At 37.2% G+C, this 22,076-nt stretch overlaps 1 protein-coding gene across 1 annotated transcript in view; it reads left to right on the forward strand.

Moving 5' to 3' along the window:
- Positions 1–22,076, forward strand: part of ARHGAP42 (Rho GTPase activating protein 42) — a 208,931-nt gene that overhangs the window by 145,036 nt on the left and 41,819 nt on the right. Inside the window, exons 5-7 of the mRNA XM_009334879.1 lie at positions 7,994–8,095; positions 12,579–12,689; positions 19,833–19,937. Of these exons, the coding sequence (XP_009333154.1) occupies positions 7,994–8,095; positions 12,579–12,689; positions 19,833–19,937 (318 nt within the window). The remainder of the gene's footprint in view (positions 1–7,993; positions 8,096–12,578; positions 12,690–19,832; positions 19,938–22,076) is intronic.

The following is a 22,076-nucleotide window of genomic DNA, read 5'->3' on the forward strand; positions in this document are numbered from 1 at the left end:
CTCAGCATAAGAAAGACACGGACCTGTTGGAGCGGGTCCAGAAGAGGGCCATGAATATGATCAGGGGGATGGAACACCTGTGCTATGAAGGAAGGCTGAGAGAGTTGGGTTTGTTCAGCCTAGAGAAGAGAAGGCTCGCGGGAGACCTTCTTGCAGCCTATCAGTACTTAAAGGGGGCTTATAAAAAAGATGGCGGCAAACTTTTATCGGGGCCTGTTGCAACAGGACAACGGGGATTGGCTTTAAACTAAAGGGGGGTAGATTTAGACTAGATAGAAGGAAGAAATTGTTTACTGTGAGGGTGGTGAAACACTGGCACAGGTTGCCCAGAGAGGTGGTGGATGCCCCATCCCTGGCAACATTCCAGGTCAGGTTGGCTGGGGCTCTGAGCAACCTGATCTAGTTGAAGATGTCCCTGCCCATGGCAGGGGGGTTGGACTAGATGACCTTTAGAGGTCCCTTCCAACCCAAACTATTCTGTGATTCTATGAAACACTTCTGAAAGTACCTGATACTTGGATCTGTCAAGGGATTACAGAGGGAAAAGAAAAATTTCTTCAGAAGTTTATGAGCCTGAAAGTAAATTCTCTCTTGCAGGGTTATTTTGTATTTTACACAGATGTGAACTCCATGCTAAACTTAAATTAGTTTTGGGTTGTTTAAAGTATATTTTTTCATTTTATGCATTACTTACCTGATTTTAATTGAGGTTATTTTTTAAACTGCCAGTTTTTAATATCTGTCTTCATAGCTTTAATGCTGCTAAACACTCTTGTATTCCCGGTTTATTGCCTTGTTATACTTCATAGTTGCAATATGTTCTTTTTATTATAATTATTTGTGTCTTACACCATATTCTTTTCTGGATATTCATGGCTTGCATATGGTTGTTCTTTTTTATTAAAGAATTCATTTAAAGATTTATAGTTGTTAGGACATTTAATTTGCTACATGATGCATTCAGCTTCAATTTGTGTTTTCACTAGCAGTTATGAATAACGTAAATCATAATTTATGACTATTAACTATTTTATATTGAGCAGCAATCATTTCTTTATAAACTATGATGTAACTTTGTTCCACTTTATATTTTTTGCTGACAATACATAAACGATGCCCTTTGACCTCCTAGCTTTCTCACAGATTTGGAGAAACCCTATAGCCTCACGATACATTAAATTCTGACTGGAGGGAGGAGGAGGGAAGGAGTTCTATATCCCCTTTTCACTTTTCCTTTTGGAAAATCTCTTTCGGCCTTATCTTGAACTGAGAGCGTTCACATAACAAGTCAAAATCTCTACCAAAAAGAAATCGCCCCATCCAGACATCTATCAAAATGCAGTCTGTGGTCTCAGATGCCTATGATAATTTCAATTTTATTAAAACCAAACAAAAAACACCACCCTCCCAACCCACCTACCACCTGCATGAGAATTCTAAGCAAAACCTCAGGCAAAATAAAATGGAAGGTGAGTTTATTTCTTTTCACCTCAGAAGTTGTGACACTCTGAGATCTCACATTTTCCAGGAAATCCATAGGATCTGAGCTCAAATCATTCTTTCCAAGACTAAGTTTAGTTTATTTTCTAGTCTACAGTTCTATTTTTCTTCGTCCTACTACTTAGTAAGAGATGATCCCCAAAATTTACAACTCCAAATAAAATTCCAATAACTTTGTAGAAATACATTTTGAATTTTTGTTTGGAAGGTAATGAAAAAGGTGGCTTCGAAAAATATATTTGAAGTCTAAAATTCCAGCAATGAACCATTTCCAGTGTGTTATTATATCGACATTTTTGCAGTTGCTGTCAGAAAGAAAGGGGACGTGGCTTTATTGATCTCAGTGGAGTTCACCATTTCCTTCAGTTTCTTCCACTGGCAAATGTGTCTGATGATCTATATTCGAGTCTTACTATTGCATTTCTGTGCCAGTTTCAACAGTTTCTGCATCGTAGCTTGAGTTGGTGAGAAAAATACGTACTAATTTTGGGTGGGGGAAAAAAAGGAATCATCACAGCCATGTTTCACAATGTTCACTTGTTTCCTAATTAAGTGAGGGATTCTCATTGAAATTTTTTCTCCAGATAGTTTCTTTGTAATGTTTTCTATTTTAATTTCCTTTCTTGATCCTTTTAATATCACCTGTTACAAAACATGTTTATTTTATGGTTGCGCAAGGATATTGTTATTGAAAATGAATGTGAACTAAATGCACAAGTTTTTTCTGTTTTAAAGATTAGCATGTTAAAGTTTAAATATGAATTCTGGGACAAACAAAGAGTTAAAATATTTTATTTAGGGACAGATGTAAAATTTAGCTAAGATATGCTAATAGACAAGTATAGCACCAAAAGTCTAGAAAAAATGGAAAGAAATGGGAAGGATGGCAAAGGCTCTTTATGAAAAATAAAGAGGAATAATTTATATAATAATTCTGAAGATACATATAACAATTTTGACATAAAATACTGGACACAAAGTAGTGGCAAACTTAGACCATTAAAAAAAAAATCTGATTTCCTGATGTTCCCACTAGAAAAGAGAAGTCAGCTTCAAAATATAACAACTCTTTCTGCTTCACATTGAAAAATGCAACTTGTGGTTAAAATTTGTAGGAATCATGCCAGTGATTCTTTGCATGCATATGATTAGTTACAGCATGGAATCAAAATCTTTCTGAACAGGAAAAAAATTATCTGACTCAGTTGAGTCACCTTTTGAATAATTGATGTCTGATATTTTCACAGCTATAGATTTCTGTAAAACAAGAGGGAAGAACATAATCTTTTGAGTTAAACTTCTAACTGGCATGTCTATAATTAGTGGTATCTTGAGCAAAATTTATTTTTGAAAATATAATTTTCTCTTTTTGGAGATTGTCTAATCAGTTTTGAAGTAAAACTATAGAGGAAAACTAAGCAGAGAGAACGAAACCAGGAATTAAACCTGGATCCTGTATTACATGACTTGACCCTGTCAAAAGGGTACTGGAAGTTAGTAAGACTCCATTACATGCTAGAAGCTGAGTGTTTGTTTAAGAGCTTTCCTAACGGGGTTGTTAGAAATTTGAGCCATTTAAACTGTAAGTATTTTTGAACTGATTTAAGGCTCAGTGACCTGATGCACCTGAGAATGGTTAAACAACTATAGAGAGACATTTACAGTGCTTAGAGTCTGCAGAACTTGATCTATACAAAAGGTACTGATGACTTATACATCAGTGTGAAATACGTCAAGGATCAGTATTTTGTAATTTCTCTTTTTCTATTGCACCCTCCTAATTATGTCGCATTGTTTTTTTTATACGTTCTAGCTGATATTTTGACAGAAATGATTGATAAGTTTCCAGGGCAAAGAGGAAGGATGAGGATTACTTGCAGGAAGCATGTACAAAGAAGAAAGTTAGATGGAGGCTGAAGGGGAGTAAGAGACAGTACAGAGGTCAGGAATAGCATCTTCCTGATGGCCACGTACCCTATGCTTTGTGTCATGGCTAGTGCTGTCTGTTCTGGTAACAGTACAGCACGAGTTTTCTTATCCAGCCACGTCTCTTTTCTCCTTGGGGTTTGATCCAATGTGGAATCTAGAGGCAGAAGCAATCCCCAGCCTCCTAAGCTTTTGAGGAGATAGTTTTGCATGGAAACTTTCTTTGTAAATCTCCTGGCTTGTGGAAAAGCAGGGTTCTTGGTCTCATGGGCACAGATTGCCGGGACCAGGGTTCGGATGATTAATTTGGGCAGCAGCTGTGTATAAAAGAGTGTTTTGAGGGTTGCAGAAGAAAAGACTGAAGCTGGAATGAGATGTCTGTGACTCCACTTAGGATGCGCCTGTGTGCTGTGAGTCACCAGCTGTGTGTGCGAGGTGAAAGTTATCTTGGCATAAACTGAAGTGTTTCTTCTCTTCCAGAAAATGAATCACCTACTTCTAAGTGTATCTTTTTTTTCTTAATTTTTATGAAGTAAACAGTTTTCAGAGGCTTCAGTAGATTCAAATATGTGGTTTTTACTGGCATAGCAGAGGACATTTCAAGCAAAGGGAACTCACTCACCTGTTGGGGCCAGTATTTTTTAGACTTTTCCCAGAAACACGTCTGAGTGATCAGTACAGTGCCAGAAATGCTGTCCTGCTGGCACTGCACCCTTATTCCCAGAAGTATCACCAAATAAAGACACTAATGCAGTCAAAACTGCCAAGTGATCTTTATTCTCAGTCTATTTCTGCTAATTCTCCTTACTTTGTCCGCTTCTAGCTTTGAAGGGAGAAATTTTATTTGTGTTAAAATCTGGAGAAAAAGGAAGACATTAGTAGGATGTGCTGTCCCTGGAAACACTGTGCTTGGGCTAGAAGTTGTCCTGCTATCAAGGAAGCCCCAAGTTATTAGTTTTCTCTTTAATTTAACTAGTGTAAAAACTGTGAAGGTAACGGTTGAGTGGATCACTGTTACAGCAGAGAGGTACAGTCTGGGAGGGGGCCAGCAGTGCTAGCAGAAGACCAAAAGAGACTTAAATTCTGCGTGTCCTCACGGATGGTACCAAGGAGATCTTAATGAAGCTTCATGTGAGATACAAGATGCCTCGCAACCACAATTAGTTTATTTTAATTTTTTTTTTTGTCTAGTTCTTGGGGGAGTTGTATCTGTTTAGCTGTGATCATTTACTTTTTGTGTTTTCCTTTTTACATATAAAGAGAGCAGATAATATGATATGTAATTCACGGGTTTTGTTGTAGATGTTAGCACAAAATACAAGCAGCTGGATTTGGTGCACTGGGAACTGCATTAAATGTGTGAATGGATCCCTTCTGGCACTGACATGCATTTGACATGCTGTATGATAGAACAGGAGCTATTTCAGATAGCCAAGTCCCATTTTCACACCTTTTGCTTTGACTCTCACCAAGCAGCTTAGGCTTCAGACTCTTTGCTAGCTCTTGTTAGTAAAAGTTATGTTAATATGTTAATGTTAATGTGAGCTCAAGTGTCTGACCAGGCTTAGGATCATCCATTACCTGTATATCAGCTTGATTCTGAGTTCGCAAGGCAAGAGGAATACCTACTACTCGTATCATAAATCTATTAGGGAAGGAATTGGTGCTGACCCAGCTGGGCTGAGTCATTCCCAGTCTGATACAGGTAATCCTGCAGGAGCTTTGCCTGTGGCTCCATGTCTCATTCCTTCGGTCCGGCCTCTGAGGCAGCAAAGGCAAGCACGACGTCAAGCCTAGGTGTGCAGCAAATGTCATCTGCACCCAGGCCTCATTGTCAAAGGCCATGGCAAGTTACCTTCTGAAGTAGATGGTCTCCTGGGCAGGGTATCCACCACTGAACTCCAGCAGCTTGTGACCAAAGGCTTCAATATTGTGATTAGGCAGATTCCTGTCCCAACTTTCAGTGACATGGGGAAAAAAGAAAAAAAAAAAAGGTAATTCTCTTTGCATTTTTCATTGCATCAGTTGAGTTTGCCCTTGACTCGGGGATTTCCTCAAGATGGTGACTTTGCCACCTGTGTCTTGGATTTTAAAATAATCCAGTTCATTTTTTAGTCCAGCACCTTAACATCATTGTCTCAAAATAACACAGTATGCAACTAACTGCACCTTTTATTCAAAAGATACATATCTGTGGTGTATGATCAACTGAACTTGATTTCTGTTTGTGACCGAAGGAGATTTCTTGGCTAATCGGTCATTTGGTGAGTCCTGCCTTCTGCCTTCTTTCTTTTAAGACTGTGTTTGGGAAAGATTTTGGAAGATAATTCATATGCCTTCTTTTCCCTTGCTAGGCAAAATACAAGCTTTTCTTTTTTCTTTTTTCCTTTTTCTTTTTGCCTTTTTTTCCCTCATATCTGCATAGCTGCAATTAAATAAGGAATGCCATTGGGAATTTTTCTGTAGTGTTAATTAATATTTTGTTGGGTCAAGTGCCTTCTTTTCCCTATGATGTCTTTTGAAGATATTTCTATTCTGAGGTAATGAGAACATTAAATTGTGCATATTTTCTATACTAAATATATTGGAACTTTTTGCAGGATAGAAAGTATACGTTGTGTTTTGTAATCTAGTATAATTACTGTTGTGAACTGTAGTCACTGGAGCTAATCATTAAGTGGTTTGCTGTTACAGCTAATTGATAAGTTTCATTCATGGCATTAAATTCTTCCTTCTATTTCTTATTTCTCTGACTGACCTGACTTTCCCATGATATGACAAACAGGGTGGTGCTACAATGCAGGCTAGTTATTTGTTTTGTATATAACAATTTCTAGGGAGAAGGGGGTTGGGAAAAGAATCACTACAGTTCTGAAGATGACCTGATGTTACTGCATTATGTCTAGTAACTAGTTTTTGCACCATTAATAGCTTTAGCACATGCGTAAGTAGGACTGGTTGTCTTGAGCTTTCTTTGTTTTCTCAAAATATTCAACTTGTTAGTCATTAGAAAGAATCATTAGGACTTACCTAAGATTGTAAAAGTCACTGGCAGAGGGTTGTTTTTAATTAGAGGATATATAATTTTATAATTAAAAATTATATTTTTATCATTAGTAATACTCTGATGGGATATTTACTTTAATCCCTTCTCCTGTTTCCTGAAATTTGGCACTTCTTGAAAGATGGAAAAGCTTTTGAGAATGCTGTCTTTTTCTTAAATTTCAGATTTAAATTTCAGAATATCTGATCTAAAAATTTTGAAGTTTAAATTGTAAATTAGATTACAGAAGATAAGGTGTTTCTTAATTTACTCATAGCAATAGCTTTCTTTTGTATTGTCATGTATTAAAGTAGTCTTACAGTAGAAATGTGAGGATTGTCTGCACATGATGGGAAAAACTTAAGAGGAGTGGGAAAGGAAAAAGGCAGGATAACTCTTTTAAATGAGACAAGATTAAATATTCAGACACATCAAAACATTATTGGGAACAGACTATTGGACCAATTTCCTTTTGCAACCACGTATGTGCTTTTCCATCATCCTCATATTTTAAGAGTGTGGGTGGAAAATAAGCATATATTAGTCTTAAATACAAAGAATAGGCCTATATCATCATCAGATTTGTTATACTCACCTACCTCCTCCACAGTGTTTTTATTCAGCAAAGGCAATGTGACAGGTAGGTACATTTATAAAACTTGGGGAAAATTATTTTGCATTAGAAATCTGCTTAGCAAGATACCACCTACATAAAACCTCATGTGTATTTATTATGTTGCCCTGGTTTCAGCTGGGATAGAGTTAATTTCCTTCCTAGTAGCTGGTACAGTGCTGTGTTTTGGATTTAGCATGAGAATAATGTTGATAACACACCAATGTTTTAGTTGTTGCTAAGTAGTGCTTACACTAGGCAAGGACTTTTCAGCTTCCCATGCTCTACCGACTGAGAAGGCTGGAGGTGCACAAGAAGCTGGGAGGGGGCACAGCCAAACTGGCCAAAGAAACATTCCATACCATGTGACGTCATGCTCAGTACATAAACTGGGGGAAGCTGGCCGGGGGGGCCGCTGCTCAGGGACTGGTTGGGCATCGGTCGGCGCGTGGTGAGCAATTGTGCTGTGCATCACTTGCTTTGTATGTTATTATTACTATTATTATTATTAGGATTTTATTTTATTTCAATTATTAAACTGTTCTTAACTCACGAGTTTTCTCGCTTTTACTCTTCTGATTCTCTCCCCCATCCCACTGGGAGGTGGAGTGAGTGAGCAGCTGTGTGGTGCCCATTGCTGACTGAGGTTAAACCACGACATATGGGAAGCTATGTGAGTCTGCTGTATAGGTTTATTATTTATGGGAAAAATCCTGCTTAATATTGCATTTAATAATTGACTCAGTCCTCCTGACATGTTCAGGCCGAATTCAGAATTAAACCCTAAAAACATAGGAACCAACAAAAATGGCTTTATAACCAGGCATATTTTGGCACCTATTCTTTCCTTTAATTTAAGTTAGCTGTGATATGTAGTCAAATACTTTACTTGGCAATGTTTTGTTTTTCAGGATGGGAAGAAGAAGTTTGACAAAGAAAGTGAGAAATATTATTCCATCCTAGAGAAGCACTTAAATTTATCAGCAAAGAAGAAAGAATCTCATTTGCAAGATGTAAGTACTAAACAAACCCTTACCCGGTTTCACATTTGCGTAGAGATCATGATAACAAGCTGATGCTCTTCAAGACATGCTGTATTTTGTTAATGTGAAATTGTGGTGATTTCTTGTAGTCACGCTTGTTGTGAATATAAATTATTGAGAGGGATTAATATGACCCTAGTAAGAGTTAAATATTTTAACAAGACAGTGTTCCACATGTCCAACTTTGTGTACTTCAAGTACAGCTAATGTTTATTGGTTGCAACAACAGAATTATATTACTACAATAAAAATGTGACTTTTATAAGGTATATGTGGAATATTTGAAAGTCAAATAATTAATTGCTTTTTTTGGTATTTAATTTATTACTCAATGAAATTATGCTTCTGTTTCACACAAATTTTAATCTGGGAGACTGAACTGAGGTCACTTTAATGATGCTGTTTTATGATTCTTTTTTCCTCTTTTTCACCTTATTCTGAGAATGCAGCATCATGCCCTGAAATTATATCCACAACTTCAGCTTTGAAGAATCTGCATGGCTAATTCTTTCCTGTTAAAAAAAAACAAACCATGAAGACTTCTAGTTTAACAGGAAGATTCCAGGGCTTTTCAGTATGCTGGTAAAAATAATTATGATTTGTCTTTGAGGCAAGTTACAGTAAACCAGCAATTTGATATCAACAACACTTTGGGGTTTGTGCCAAAAGTAGTTAAAAATTATTGTGATGTGATTACTGTTGTCATGGTGACTCTTAAATCATGGGGATTAGTTTGCTGATGGAGTTTTCACAGAAGATGTGACCATCAGTCACAAATTGTAGGATTTTTTTTCATGTTTAACAATAATACTATAATTTGAATTAAATGAGGCTTAGCAATTCAAAATTTGTAATAATGTTTATACTCCTGAATTGCCATAGCTGTCTATATAATAAACAGTCTAGATAACACATTAGTTATGTAGGATTGGTTAATTGTTCCACTTGTATGTAAAAGTTTTATATATACAGCTTTCACTTTTCCTAAATATCCTGTGTATTGATGAAGAAGCAGTTCTGTTAGAGGCTAAGCACCAGCTGAGAAAAAAAAAACCACTTAATTTTGTACCAAAATGCAGAAAAGTGAACTTAAGCACCAATTTACTCTAGAATATAAATAAAATATAATAAAATATTTTACTCTTGAGATATGAGAATAATTAAAGTCTAAAAAGAGCAACTGAAGTGAAAAGTAACAACTGTGAATCTAATAAACTGTGGTAGAATAACAATGGATTTGGCTCAAGTATTTAAACTAATGGAAAACCAGAGTAAATTTTTCCACTGTGTCCTTAAGTGACATCTCTGGATTTAAAATCTTGTAACTGAGGCTGAGTTTTTTGCTTTTCTGGATGCCCCACTTGTAAAGCATATAGGGCATAACTTGTCATTTCTGTCTTCCCCGGTTTTATGCAGCTGTGAGTGTGCTGCATCAGCAACATAGATCCACCATAAGCAGAAGGTACAATAGCAAATCAGTACCAAAAACATTAACCAGGGAGCCTTTTGGCCTGTATCTGTATTGTAAATAAAAGGAGGCTAAGCACCAATTCCTGGCCTGAAATCCAAGTGATAGCTGTTGACTCACATCCAGAGTGGTTTGGGTGAGCCCCATTTATAGCCTATATGTCCAGGAAGAGTTCGCTGGAGCAGCCCACAGCAGAGCCAGGGCACGAGCAAAGAATGGAATGGTGCTGGCAGCTGGGGCTTTCGTGCTTAATGCAAGTGAAGGGAATTCCTTGCCCTAAGCTGACGTCATGCTTTTAGTGAGATGGGAATACCACTTTTTGACTGCTGCTGTCACACTGAAGAATACTTCTTTTTTAACCCGCTGTTTCTTTGAATTGTTGAGGTTTCTTGGTACCTCATCACATTATGTGGATTAAAGAGTACTGGGATGCACAAGGAGTAGTTCTCATACTGTATTGGGCTATTTTACATATCTCACTTGAGTGCAATTGAGAGCACCTTAATTAGGCATCTAAAGTTTGATGGTCTGAACATATTCTATAGAGAATGGTTTGCATATATTCATCTAATTGAAATGTATTGGATATTGTAAGAGTCTGCAAGACTGCTTATGCAGTTTACATAGATGATTAGGCTTTTTTTCCTTTAGCATCAGAAAGAAACTTCATAATACTGTCTTTTCACTGCCTACAGAAGTCCACGGTGGAGCAGAAGACAGTCAGAATTGAGTGATGTGAAAAAGTTAATGAACTCCTGATTTTATTTCTCTGAAACCTGTTCCAGAATCAGGCATAAATATAGAGCAAAGGCTTCAGTCTCCAAGCTTATGTGAAGTTCTGGTATACATTTTAGTGATATCCTACATCAATGAAAATATTACTCACTATAACTAGATATCATACAAGTAGAAACTCAAAATCATATCCATCAACTCTTTTTATTTTTCACATGCAGTTTGAAGTCATAGAAAAACTTGTGAAAATCCTTTCAGCTTTTGAAACTTCAAAATCACTTTCAAAGTGGTACTTACATATCTGAATCCTCGGTGTTTACATAAAATTCATAAGCTTCTACAGAAGATATATTTTGGAAATTATGATTTAGTCCCTGTACACTAGTGGTGATTATAGCCTTAATTTAGGAACCCATGCATATTTGAGATGGCACTTGGTTGTCGTAAGTATCATTACAACTACAGTCTGCTTAAATGCTGTTCAGAATAGAGATGGATTTTATTAGGTGTTTAAATACTTTTTCTGAGTCGAAGCCTGAAAGAGCTCATTTCTAAAACTAGATTCTGTTATTTGCTGACAATTAAATGTGAGAGCTGAGGTCTGTCTCAAGTGCTTATTGACTGCACTTCTGTGAGCAAGGGCTTGCTGGATCATGTCCCAAAGTGGTGGCACCTGGTTCTGTTCAACTATGTAGCATTGCCTTGGTGATATAATTTTTGTGAAATAAAACTATTAACACAGAGTATCAAAGAAAACTGTAGCCGAACATGCTATATGAATGGCACATGGCAGAGTTAATTCTGTGGTAAAGCACTTGATTATTGGAATTTTGAGTGCCTGATTTCTGCTTCATAATATTAGGTTTCGTACTTAATCTCCTCATTAGTTTTTTATAGGCATGGGAAGGAAATGCTAGTACTGAATCATGTGAAACATATTGTTGAAGCCCATACTTCGAAGTAGTGCTAGAGCACTGCGCTGGGGAAGTGGATCAATATGGTTAAGAGCCTGTGCGGCCAAATCACGGTAGTAGCATATCCTTAAGAAGCAATGCTAATTATATATGGTGCTATCGATGACCAAATCCTGCCTGAAGGAAAACACTGACTTTTTGCACTTGTACTGTTAAAAGTACTAAACCTCTTTTATGATATGTTTGCTGTTTCAATGTTTGCTATCAAGCAAAGGCAACATTTAGCTTTTCCAATTTTTCCATATTTGTTACTTTTAATGCCAGAATTGAACTAGAGAATATACAGAAGTATACTGCTGTATTTTAACTGGCATATGTCAAAAATAGCTGAACTGGTTTTACTCATATTGCCAATGCTTGATAAAATCTCTTTGTGACCTAAGACCAAAACCTAACTAATGCAGCCCAAAAGGGATTTGCTTGAGAAAATTATTTGTTACGAAGAAGGATGAATTAAAATGTAATCTGCATCTCTTCTTTAGGCATTATCCACATACCACACTGCTTGTCTGTTAGGTCCCTCTCCCATGGCTTGTTTAAATTGAAGATGAAAGCCTATTACTCTTTATCAGCTGATAAGAGTTAATTCTTTAGTTGTTTAGGCAGAAGACTTTGTTTTGGTACTGGATCTTCATGGCGGGTGGTATTACTCAGGCACAAATATTGCCTTGTAGTTCTTGCATTTGAAAATGAAAACATGAAAAATAATTGATTTATGAGGTTAAGGGCTTAAATATGTTTATATTCCAAGAGCACGCGACTCATACAATGAAGTAATAAGTTGCAAGATGTCATTGTTAGAGACAGTCTGTACCTTCTTGGGAAGGTATTTGAGGTTGAGAAATAGGTATATTTCAGTGCGTGTGATACTCAAACATTTCAATAGAAATATTAATCTTTTTGTCTCTCTCTAATTCTTATCCTACTCTCTTCTATTTCTTTTTCTAAACTTTCCATATACCAGGGACAGAGTTCCTGCTGCCGCCTTTCTTTGTTTCCCTCCAGGCTCTCCTAAAAACTAGAATATTAAAGTGCAAAAACGAAGAGGAAATCAAAAGGTGTGGGGAAAAGGAATGAGGCTACAGTGTGTAATGTTAGCTTCTTAAACTTGCATTTAGCTATTTTAAGTAGGTATTCTAATTTTCAGGAAGAAAACTGAACCCCATGAAGCTTGTAAAGTAATCTTATGGAAGATCTGTTTGTTAATGACAAAATCTGTTTTTAAAGCAATCATGAGAGTAAATTAATGTTGTCTGTATTTCATTTTGTCTTTTAGGCAGATACACAGATTGATAGAGAACATCAAAACTTTTATGAAGCATCATTAGAATATGTTTTTAAAATTCAAGAAGTACAAGAGAAAAAGAAATTTGAATTTGTTGAACCTGTAAGATTTCTGTTTTATTTTCTTTAGAATGCATGCATTTAAAGCTGAAAATTTAATTTTAAATATCTATTTTTTTGCTTCCTTTTTTAAATTGTGATCGCAGGTTGTTTGTATGTAGACAGACAGTAAGATCTTAGCTTGGGCACTTTCCATGTTTATTAAAGGTTTATATAAGAGTATCATATCTACTGTGAAGTGAAGTGTCTGATGACTTGGGGTGTGTGTAACATTTTAATGGGACAACATGTAATGTTGTGTCTGTGCAACATATAATGGATGTTTCCTAATACCATGGTTTCATGGCTGAAATTTTGAGCCAAGTTTTGGATTTAAATATTCCATGTAGGCAGTGTACACATAAGTTTTTCTAAGTTATACATGAAATAAAGCGAAAAATTGTTTTTTCTGTAGGATAGATGTTTATTTTTTTGTTGGTGGAGTCATTTGTCTTTAGTTTACTTTGCACATAAAAGAAAGCATATGTTGACACGCCATAAAAGAGGAAGATGAAGTTGTGTTTCAAAGTCCATATTTAGATCTAGCATTTTCTCCTGGACTGTGTTTCTGCCCCCACCCCTAACTATCTTCTGGGTCAGCCAGTACCAAAAGCTGCTTCAATATGATGTGCTAGCATATTTCTGTGGCATATTAGTAGTATTACTACTGCTCATGTCATACAGGACTAGCTTGCCAATTGCTTTATTTAGTTAGTACCTGTAGCCCTTGACAGAGAACTTCCAATGTCCCTTCCCATTAAGCATACTGAGCATAGCAGAGTATCCGTTGTGAAAGAGGAACGTGACAAGTATAACAACAACTCTCTCTCCACGCCAGCTTCCTTGTAACTAACCAAAGCAGCACTCTTGACTGTGAAACAGGTTGAATTGCATCTCTAACACCCAATGTCACCAAGAAGAGCTTCTCAGATGCCTTCTTTCCATGAGATGAGAATGTATTGTATAGTGAATGTTTGACATTGATGCAAACCAATGAACCTGGATTCAGCAAGCAGTACTTACAGAAATCCTATCTTTATGGCATACAGCTGCCAAATCTTAGAGACTAAAACTTTGCTCGGATTCATAAATAAGAACATTTTTCTACCTGTCACAGATTAATCCGGAGTGTCTCTCTCGGTCTACTTCTGCAAAACTCTCACATCCTTGAAAAATCTAGCAACCTTGACCTAGCTCTGACCCTGGTATACGAGACTTTATGCTCCTTTAAAGTAATAGAAACTTTCTGTATTGAGAAGACTTTGTACATCGGGCAATACTATTGTGCAATTGCATATAGTTAAAATAGGGCATCTTTCATCCTATGTGCTAGACAGAAAGGAAGAATAAATTTGATTTTATATATTTTAGCTGGAGATACTGAGCTTTATCCTTTTGACCAGGAGCTGTCCCCACACTATGTCAGCCATCACAGCAGCAGCTATGAATTACCAAAATGAAAGAGCTATTTATCAGTTCATCAGTGCTGATACTGAGCAAGAATGCAGGGGAGGTTACTGGTAAACTTAGTCTTGTGGACCTGGGTATTTTTGTCACCAGTTGTACACATCCAATAGGTAAAATTTTCTTTTGAGTGGATCAGTTGCCATCCTGTGTCAGATCTGTAGGCATTTTAGCCTGGTATGCTGTTTGTTGCACACAGGTACGGGAAATACTTTGGTGACTGGTAATGATAGCCCTTGCAGGTAGTGTCTTCTGGCTCCAGGTGTGAATTTTTTTATAATCACTCTGAATATAAATGGCGCTTAAACTATAACATCAGTTATAAAATTTTGAACCTTCAAAATTCTTAATTTTTTGTTTCTAGTCTCTTGCATACAACATGCTGGAATAAAAGCGTTTACTAAAACCCATACGGCAAAGTATGCCAAGTGAATTATAATACACATCAGCAATACCATGAGACAAAGAAAAAAAAAAGTCTTCAAAATAGGCTTTCTAAAAATGCATAGTTTATGTAAGTGATGTTGGAAGTATGAGCGTGTGCTCCTAGATGCAAGTAGATAAGGACAAAGCCTAACACTTTAGGTCACATATCAAAAGAAGTGCCGTATTATTCATTTTCCTTTCTGTGCTCTATGGATGTTCAGATGCTAGAAGATGCCTGGTGGAGTGTCTATATACACATTCCTCTTCAGGAGCTCTGCTAGTTGTGGGGCCTCCTAGTGCGTGTGCTGCCTGTGTCTCTGATTTATCAGCTCAGTGTCATGTCTCCATATAATTCTCAGTCTGACGTGTTACTAATAGACTCTTTGAAGGAGAGTTTAACAAAATAAAAGAAAGGCTGTAAGTGCAGTGAAGGAGGAAATTGTGATGCCCACATGGAAGAAGGATAAGTTCATGACATGGGAATAGAACTTGAAAAGCAAATGATCTGCTGGAGCTCCTTCCAAGATCTTCAGTTTGTCTAAGCCAAAAGATAAGGGTCGTCTGGGAACCAGAGTGGGAGAAGTAGTCTAGCCAAAATTGCCAGGTGGGTTACACCTGGGATAGTAGGACAGTAGAAGTTGGTAAGAGTGGAGAATGTTCCTTCCTGGCGGAGAATGGGGAGAGATTTTAAGGTACAAAATGTTAATGACATACTTTGGATAGAGGATTATAATATTCAGAGTAGACTTTTGCAGCTGCTCCTCAGGCCCTGGATTTCTCTGCTGCTCTCTGCATCTTGTCTCAAGGAGTCACTAATGTGTACTAGAGTGTGAATAACTGACAGCTGCCTATTTGTGATCCTCCTAGATCTTGATTTTTTTCAAGCCAAAAAAAAAAAACAACCTAAATCTTTTCGTACAGATCATGAATTTAAACTTTTTCTCAAGGACAAATTAGTTTTAAAATTTGCTTTACAGCAAGTTAAACAACAAAACAAAGTAAGTGACAATAATCTCTGTTCCTAGCTTTGCCCTTGTGGGCCCAGAGAAGATAGTCCAAACCAACGCAGCTTTCTGAGGATGTTATGGTTGTTAGGAGAAATACAAACTCCTTCCTAGAGCTCCGCTTTGTCCCTCAACAATGCCAGGACTTCCTTGGCCTGTAGGAATCAGGGCACACAGCTCATAAGCAGTAAGCTATCTGAAATGTGAGGGTGGTCCGTTAAATGTCATGAAAGTCCAGAAGTGTTTATTTTAAGAAAAAAATAAAAAACTACAACCAACAAACCCTGCCTGTAATTGCATGCAGTTCCATGAGACTTCACTGTAGATGTTAAACTCAATTTCCTCTTCCTTGGATTTTCTACATTATTAACTACATTCACTTTAATCTGATGGATAAGTACCTTCTGGTGCTATCTACTTATAAATAAAATGAAACCAGGGAGACAGGGACTTCTGGCTGATGTGCTGCAGGCCAAAGGTTAAATTCCTCCCCTATCCGAAACCTAAGTACAGTCTTCTTCCTGTGAGAATGAAATGACCAGGCAGTCTTGAGGTCACCAGCTCTACATAAAAATAAATACAGTCTCAAGAAGTGCTTGGATTTTGTTTCAGGTTCTGTGTTGAAATCCTCGCGGCGCTGGGGTAGTGAATAGCATTGTATTACGGAGTTCAGACCTCGCTTTTTATTGATGGAACTGATTAGATACTCATATTGAGATAACTATAAGGCACTTGTTGAAATGAAAAATTGTTGATATGAACACATCAGGCATTGTATGTGATGTTTGGTGAAACAAATCACCTCTTTACATGTGAAGACCATCTCAAAATACATTCTGAAAATCCTTTTTGAAAGAAAAAAGGGCTGGTTTTCTTTTCTTTATTATTTAATATAATAAATATTATTTAATATAAATCTCTTTAAAATTATAATCCTGCCTTTAGCAGCAGTGCCACTTGTAACACCAGCAGAAAGAAAACCCCACTTGTGAACATAAGCCTAGGGCAAAAGTCCTTGGCTTTTAGATCTCCTCCATGTAATGCTATGGCTGTACCTGTCCTGATGGAAGTGGTTATGAAGATGTCTTAACAGCACAGGCCCATTGAGTACAGAGCGTTTTCTGATCCCTGTTCTTCCACCACTAGTGACACATACATAGAAGCAAATACCATCCTCAGTGTCAGTTGTTTCAACTTGAATAGGCTTGCATAAAATAAGCGTATTTTTACTTTTATTTCTGTTTTTCTAAGTGCTCAGAGAGTATTTGACCAAGAGAACCTCAAGGCCAGATCCTCTGCAATGCACAACTGCCAGAATATCTGAGCAGTACTTTAACTAAAATGCATTCAGATTTTTCTCAGGGTTTTTTTGCTGCTGTTTTTTTGCTTTCTGATAAATTCAGCTTTGCTGCCCTCTTGTGTTAAATATTTTCCTCCTCAGTATTTCTCCATGTACTCTGTAAAAGCGTTTTGTATGGTGGAAAATGGTTTTCTTTAAGTATTTAAGCTGAAATTTAAACGGTTTACAGTACATTCTCCAGAAGTGCCCTTTAACCTGATCTTTAAAATTCAGGCATAAGATGACATATACTGAAACTTTCTCCCACTAGTTCCTTTATTATAATTTTGGTAGCTCTAACATTCTGCTTTGGCTGCAGTTTTGCTGAGCATTCATATTGCTCCTGCAGTGCTTCTTTAGCTGAAAGGGGTGGGTTTAGCAGGACGCTCCTAGTTACAGGTTAAGTTAATCCTGAAACAAGTCAGAGTAAGCCCAGGAGTAGTTATGCTGCTGTACTTGGGGACATGGATGAGTAACTGGATCTAGCCTGTGGGCAGGGGCTTTGCACAGCTGGAGCCAGAGCAGAGCCTTGGTTGTAATTTACTTACTTATTTTATACTTTATTCATAAAAAAGGAAGATTAGTTTTCTTTCTTTTCTTTCTTTTATGTAATTCTTTCTAGAATTACATTATAAACCTTAAAATTATAGAACTCTTTCTATCCATTTACATAATTGGAGATTTTAAGATGAATTGTTCTATTTGGACCTTCCTCAGAACCACTTGAATAACCAGTAGGAGACTTGCAGGGCCAGGTCCTTAACTGAGATAATGATTTCAGCTGGGCAGATGATCATGTAAAGCTGAGACAATTTACACAAGCTGTGGAGCCCTTCACTTGACTGTGTTGCCTTCGTTGTTTGTTTGATGGTGGGTTCAGGAATTCGCTCCCATTGTAGAGGCCCCACAAAAAGTGGCTTTTATGCCCAAGGATCTTCTCGATTCTTCAGCCTCCATGACCAACTTACTGGGCAGACATGGGCTTTCACCACCTCTGCCTGAGGCCAGGGTTTCATCTGATCCTGCAATACCAGTAAAAAACAAGGGGGAAGTCCTTCTCCCAGCCATGCCTTCATGCTTCTATTTGTGCCAGCACTGATGGTCTGTTAACCTCGAACTGTTTTAACTTACTAATGCAGCAAAACAGCAGGCTTCCCAAGGCAGAGATGCTCACTGAAGGGCGCAGCAATGCCAGACCTGGCACAAGGATGTGCGGGGTGCATGACAAAGCTGAATGGGGAAAGGGAGGAGGAACGGGAAGGGGAGAGCAAGACTTCAGTCTGGTAGCAGCAAGTCATCATGTTAGCGCCTCTGCCCAGAGAGCTGCGTTCTTGATCTCTCATCGGTCAAGCTGTGTAATTTTGCACGTTAAAGGGTGTGGAATGTCTTGTGATGCTGAAATGGATGGGGCTTTAAAATTGCAAAATATTATTTTAGCTATTCCCCTGAAATATATGTGTTGCCTTAGTACAGCAGTCTCCTAGTGAGCTGTAGAAAAGAGGGGGGCAGAACAATTTAACTACATTTCTTCAAGTTGGGCTGAGTGTAAATTTAAAGAAAATGTAAACACAGTAAAAGCTACATTTTTAAGCTGTTTCACTTAAAATAATCTATGGTACTGGTAACACAAAGAAAAGTGCATTAAATATGAATGATGGCATTTTTGTTGCCTGAGTGTAGGCTACTTCAATAGTCGATGGAGAGAGATAAATGTTTCCATTGGATCATTCATCGCGTCCTGAAAGAGAAGTCTGAAAAAGGAAAAAGAATTATGGCCTTGAATACCTGTGTTTTTTTACTGAGTTAGGAGGCAGCCTGGACAGCCAGTTACTTAGCCTAGATGATTAGCTTTTCAATGGCTGTAACATACCAAGATAAATCTGTCCTGTTGTTGTAGCTTTTGTTATTGTACATCCAAGTTAATATCTCTTTTTTGTTATTGTTTTCTTTACTTGGTTGTATGTAAGCTAAATTATATATACAAAGAAAACAGTCCATTATAAAAAATTAAATGCTTGTTATTTAATAGCAGGTAAGAAGACTTACGGCAATGTCAAAACATGTTTTAAATTTAGAACAGAATTAAGTTAGAAGGCTTTTAAAACTAATAGGTGGTAGGAATGCATTAATTCAACAGCTAAAATAAGCATTCAGGAAACCTAGTTGCACTTTTTAGTACTTAAACATTATTTTAAAGCAAACTTTAAAAAGAATTTTCAACTGGATATGTACTGACTTCAACTGGTCTGTTGGAGTTGGTCACAGACATACCAGGTAGAGTTTGCATTTTGTTCAGAGCAGGAAGAAATAGTCTGGATTTCTTGTGTTGTATTAAGCTGTCCAAAACATACTTTCAAGAGTCTCATTTGTGGAAAATAGGTCATAGCCCAAGCAATTACTATGAAGAAAGTGAAAAAATATTTTGAAGAAAAAAGCCTTGAACTCTGAAAGTATAAACTTGGAAAATGCACACCATCAAAGACTCCAGCTGAAATAGTGGACAAAATGACTACGACAGTGAATTAAATTATTATGGAAATGACAACTTCATGGCACAAAAGCCTGTTTAACACCTCTCTTTCTTAAGGTCTGACCATGGATTCCTTGCTCAGCAAAGCTTTGCTATTGCGAGTAATGAAAGCTTAGTGTTTCAGGAACAAAGACACAGAATGCTTTTTGCTGATGGTTTGCTGTATTTTGCTGCTGAAAACTAATAGAAAATCAACTGTCTTTATTTTTTGCTTTCTAATACTCACCTGAATAGAAGAAGTGTGTAGCAGTTGCTAAGAACTATTTTTTTCACTATCTCAGGCAATACCTATTCCTTATAAGTTACTGTATGTTCTATTTGTGTTACATAGCATTAAAAGCGCATGTTAAAAATACATAATGCTTCTCAATTTTACCTTTTCAGCTCTTGGCCTTTCTTCAAGGATTATTTACATTTTACCATGAAGGATATGAACTGGCTCAGGAGTTTGCACCATACAAGCAGCAGCTGCAGTTCAATTTGCAGAATGTAAGGATGATTTGTATTTACACCATTTTGTTTGCTAATTTAATTTCAGGATATTAAAGTAGTCTCGTAGAGTTCATTGGAACTCTAAATCGTGCAATGTTTTAGTAAGCTGAAATCAAATTATTATATGAACAGGCAAAAGTTATTTTTGGTAAGTTAATGTAATGAAGATTCTTGTCAGCAAATAACTTGGGGAAAATTAATCTTCAGATAGTCAATTTGTGATTTCTAGGTCAAAATTTTGGGAGCGAGAACCAGAAAAGCAGGACAGCAGACAAGTTTTGATTAGAAAACACAGTAGTCCAGATAGGTTTAAACCCGTGTAAATGCTTTCTTGAGAGTGGGGCCTGTCTTCTGGAGTGAGTGGATGTCCAAAAAATGCTCCAGCTGGTATAGAATGATGCAGTTTGTTTCTTTAAGATCACAGATTGCCGCAAAAAGCTTGTCCTGCTGTCTGCTAGCTTCCCACTGAGTATAAAGCATACTTGCGAAGCCATGCTCTGGCTGCTCTCTGGATTTATTTTATCTGCATCAGAGAACTGGTAAGGCCTTCCTCCACAGTGAGCAGCTCTCATGAGCGTTACGCTCCACAAGAAGAAAGAGTCTGTTATTTGTGTAGAGAGTTACTCTCAACTGCGCAGATGGATCTTTTGCTGTTGATTGGTCTGAATTTGGTAGTAAGAGCCATATGAGATTAACTGTGCCCAAAAATTCTGTAGCTTTCAGAAATAACAAAAATGCATTTAATCAGCATACTTTTCCACTCATCATAACTGCTGTATACAAGTGTATATTTATTTCACTATATAACTCAGATATTACCCTTCCATGGACATACAAGTAAGTAGATACAAAACATCTTTACATCTGATTTGCATTAGAACCACTATCACTTGCTTTTAAGGCAAAAAGTGAAGTTCAACCTGTTAATATTGGGCCAGCCCTACATTTTTCATGACAAGTAACTTCAGAGTACAGAACAAATTAAAAAAAAGTGAAGGAATTCTATCATCTGTCATTTACTCCAAATGCTGTATTTTTGGGGTGACTCCATTTCTTTCCCATTTCATTCTTTCAAGAAAATATACTCTCTCAACAGAAATTTTTGTAGCTCCACTAGAATCAAAACTACAACAGTTTAGAAGATCTGACATCAGCTTTTGTGGATAGTGGCTTGGCCACTGAACTTAGGGAATATGAAACAGGTCTGCGAATACAAGAGCACTTTTCTGTGCTCAACTGCTATTCCCCGTGGGTTACTGGAAAATAAAACACTGTAGCATTTTGCTATTAGAGAGGCATATGTTGCCTCAAAGTTGGAAGGCGGCATTGTCTTAGCACTGTTAATGTAGATCTGCATTCTTAGGAGTACTGCACTCTTTCAGGTTTTGCTGCAATTAAATATGTGCAGCACACCTCTGTAGCCCCTTCCTCTTTTATGTCTGTTGTTCCTATGTAGGTATAGATCCCATTTAAAACGCTGCTTGGGGAAATAAGGCAAAACCTTCCAGATTATTAACCTTTTCCTTTTGGATTGAAATGCAAATGTTCTCTGTCTAGAGCATCTCAGCCCCTTGTCCTTTCAAATTATGTATTTGCTACAAAGTCTCTTTCAGATAAAGGCACAAGGGGTCAGTGTTGTTGCACAGCACAGTTTCAGTGAAAGGGTGAAAAATGTGCTTCTGTCCAGAGATTTATTTACTTTAATATGGCAAGTTCTGAGAGGAGCATGAGCCCACAGCACAGACCAAAACTGGTATTGTAAGTCAGAATGTGTTAGTATCTTCCATGTTCGTATCTACAAAAACAGAATTCTTAAAGGATTTTTTCCATTTCAATGTTAATTAAGCAATACTTTAACTTAATCTCTTCTTAAATATTATTAAGTACAACTTGAAGTTGTAAATAGACTACAGAGGTAGAGGGAGATGTAAATTTAGGCAGAAGAAACAATGTGTTATGATATTATTTTTTATTATATTTATACATCAGAGAAACATATACATGAAGATATAGTGGTATACAGTACATCATTCACTGCTGTTACACAGAAGTTTGAATTCTGGCTCCAGATCTAGATCCACAGCTTCCTTTTGCCAGCTGGGCTATCTACTGACTTGTCACTCAGAGCATCACCCC

This window comes from Pygoscelis adeliae, unplaced genomic scaffold, assembly GCF_000699105.1.
Source record: "Pygoscelis adeliae isolate BGI_AS28 unplaced genomic scaffold, ASM69910v1 Scaffold141, whole genome shotgun sequence".
NCBI classification, from domain to species: Eukaryota; Metazoa; Chordata; class Aves; order Sphenisciformes; family Spheniscidae; genus Pygoscelis; species Pygoscelis adeliae.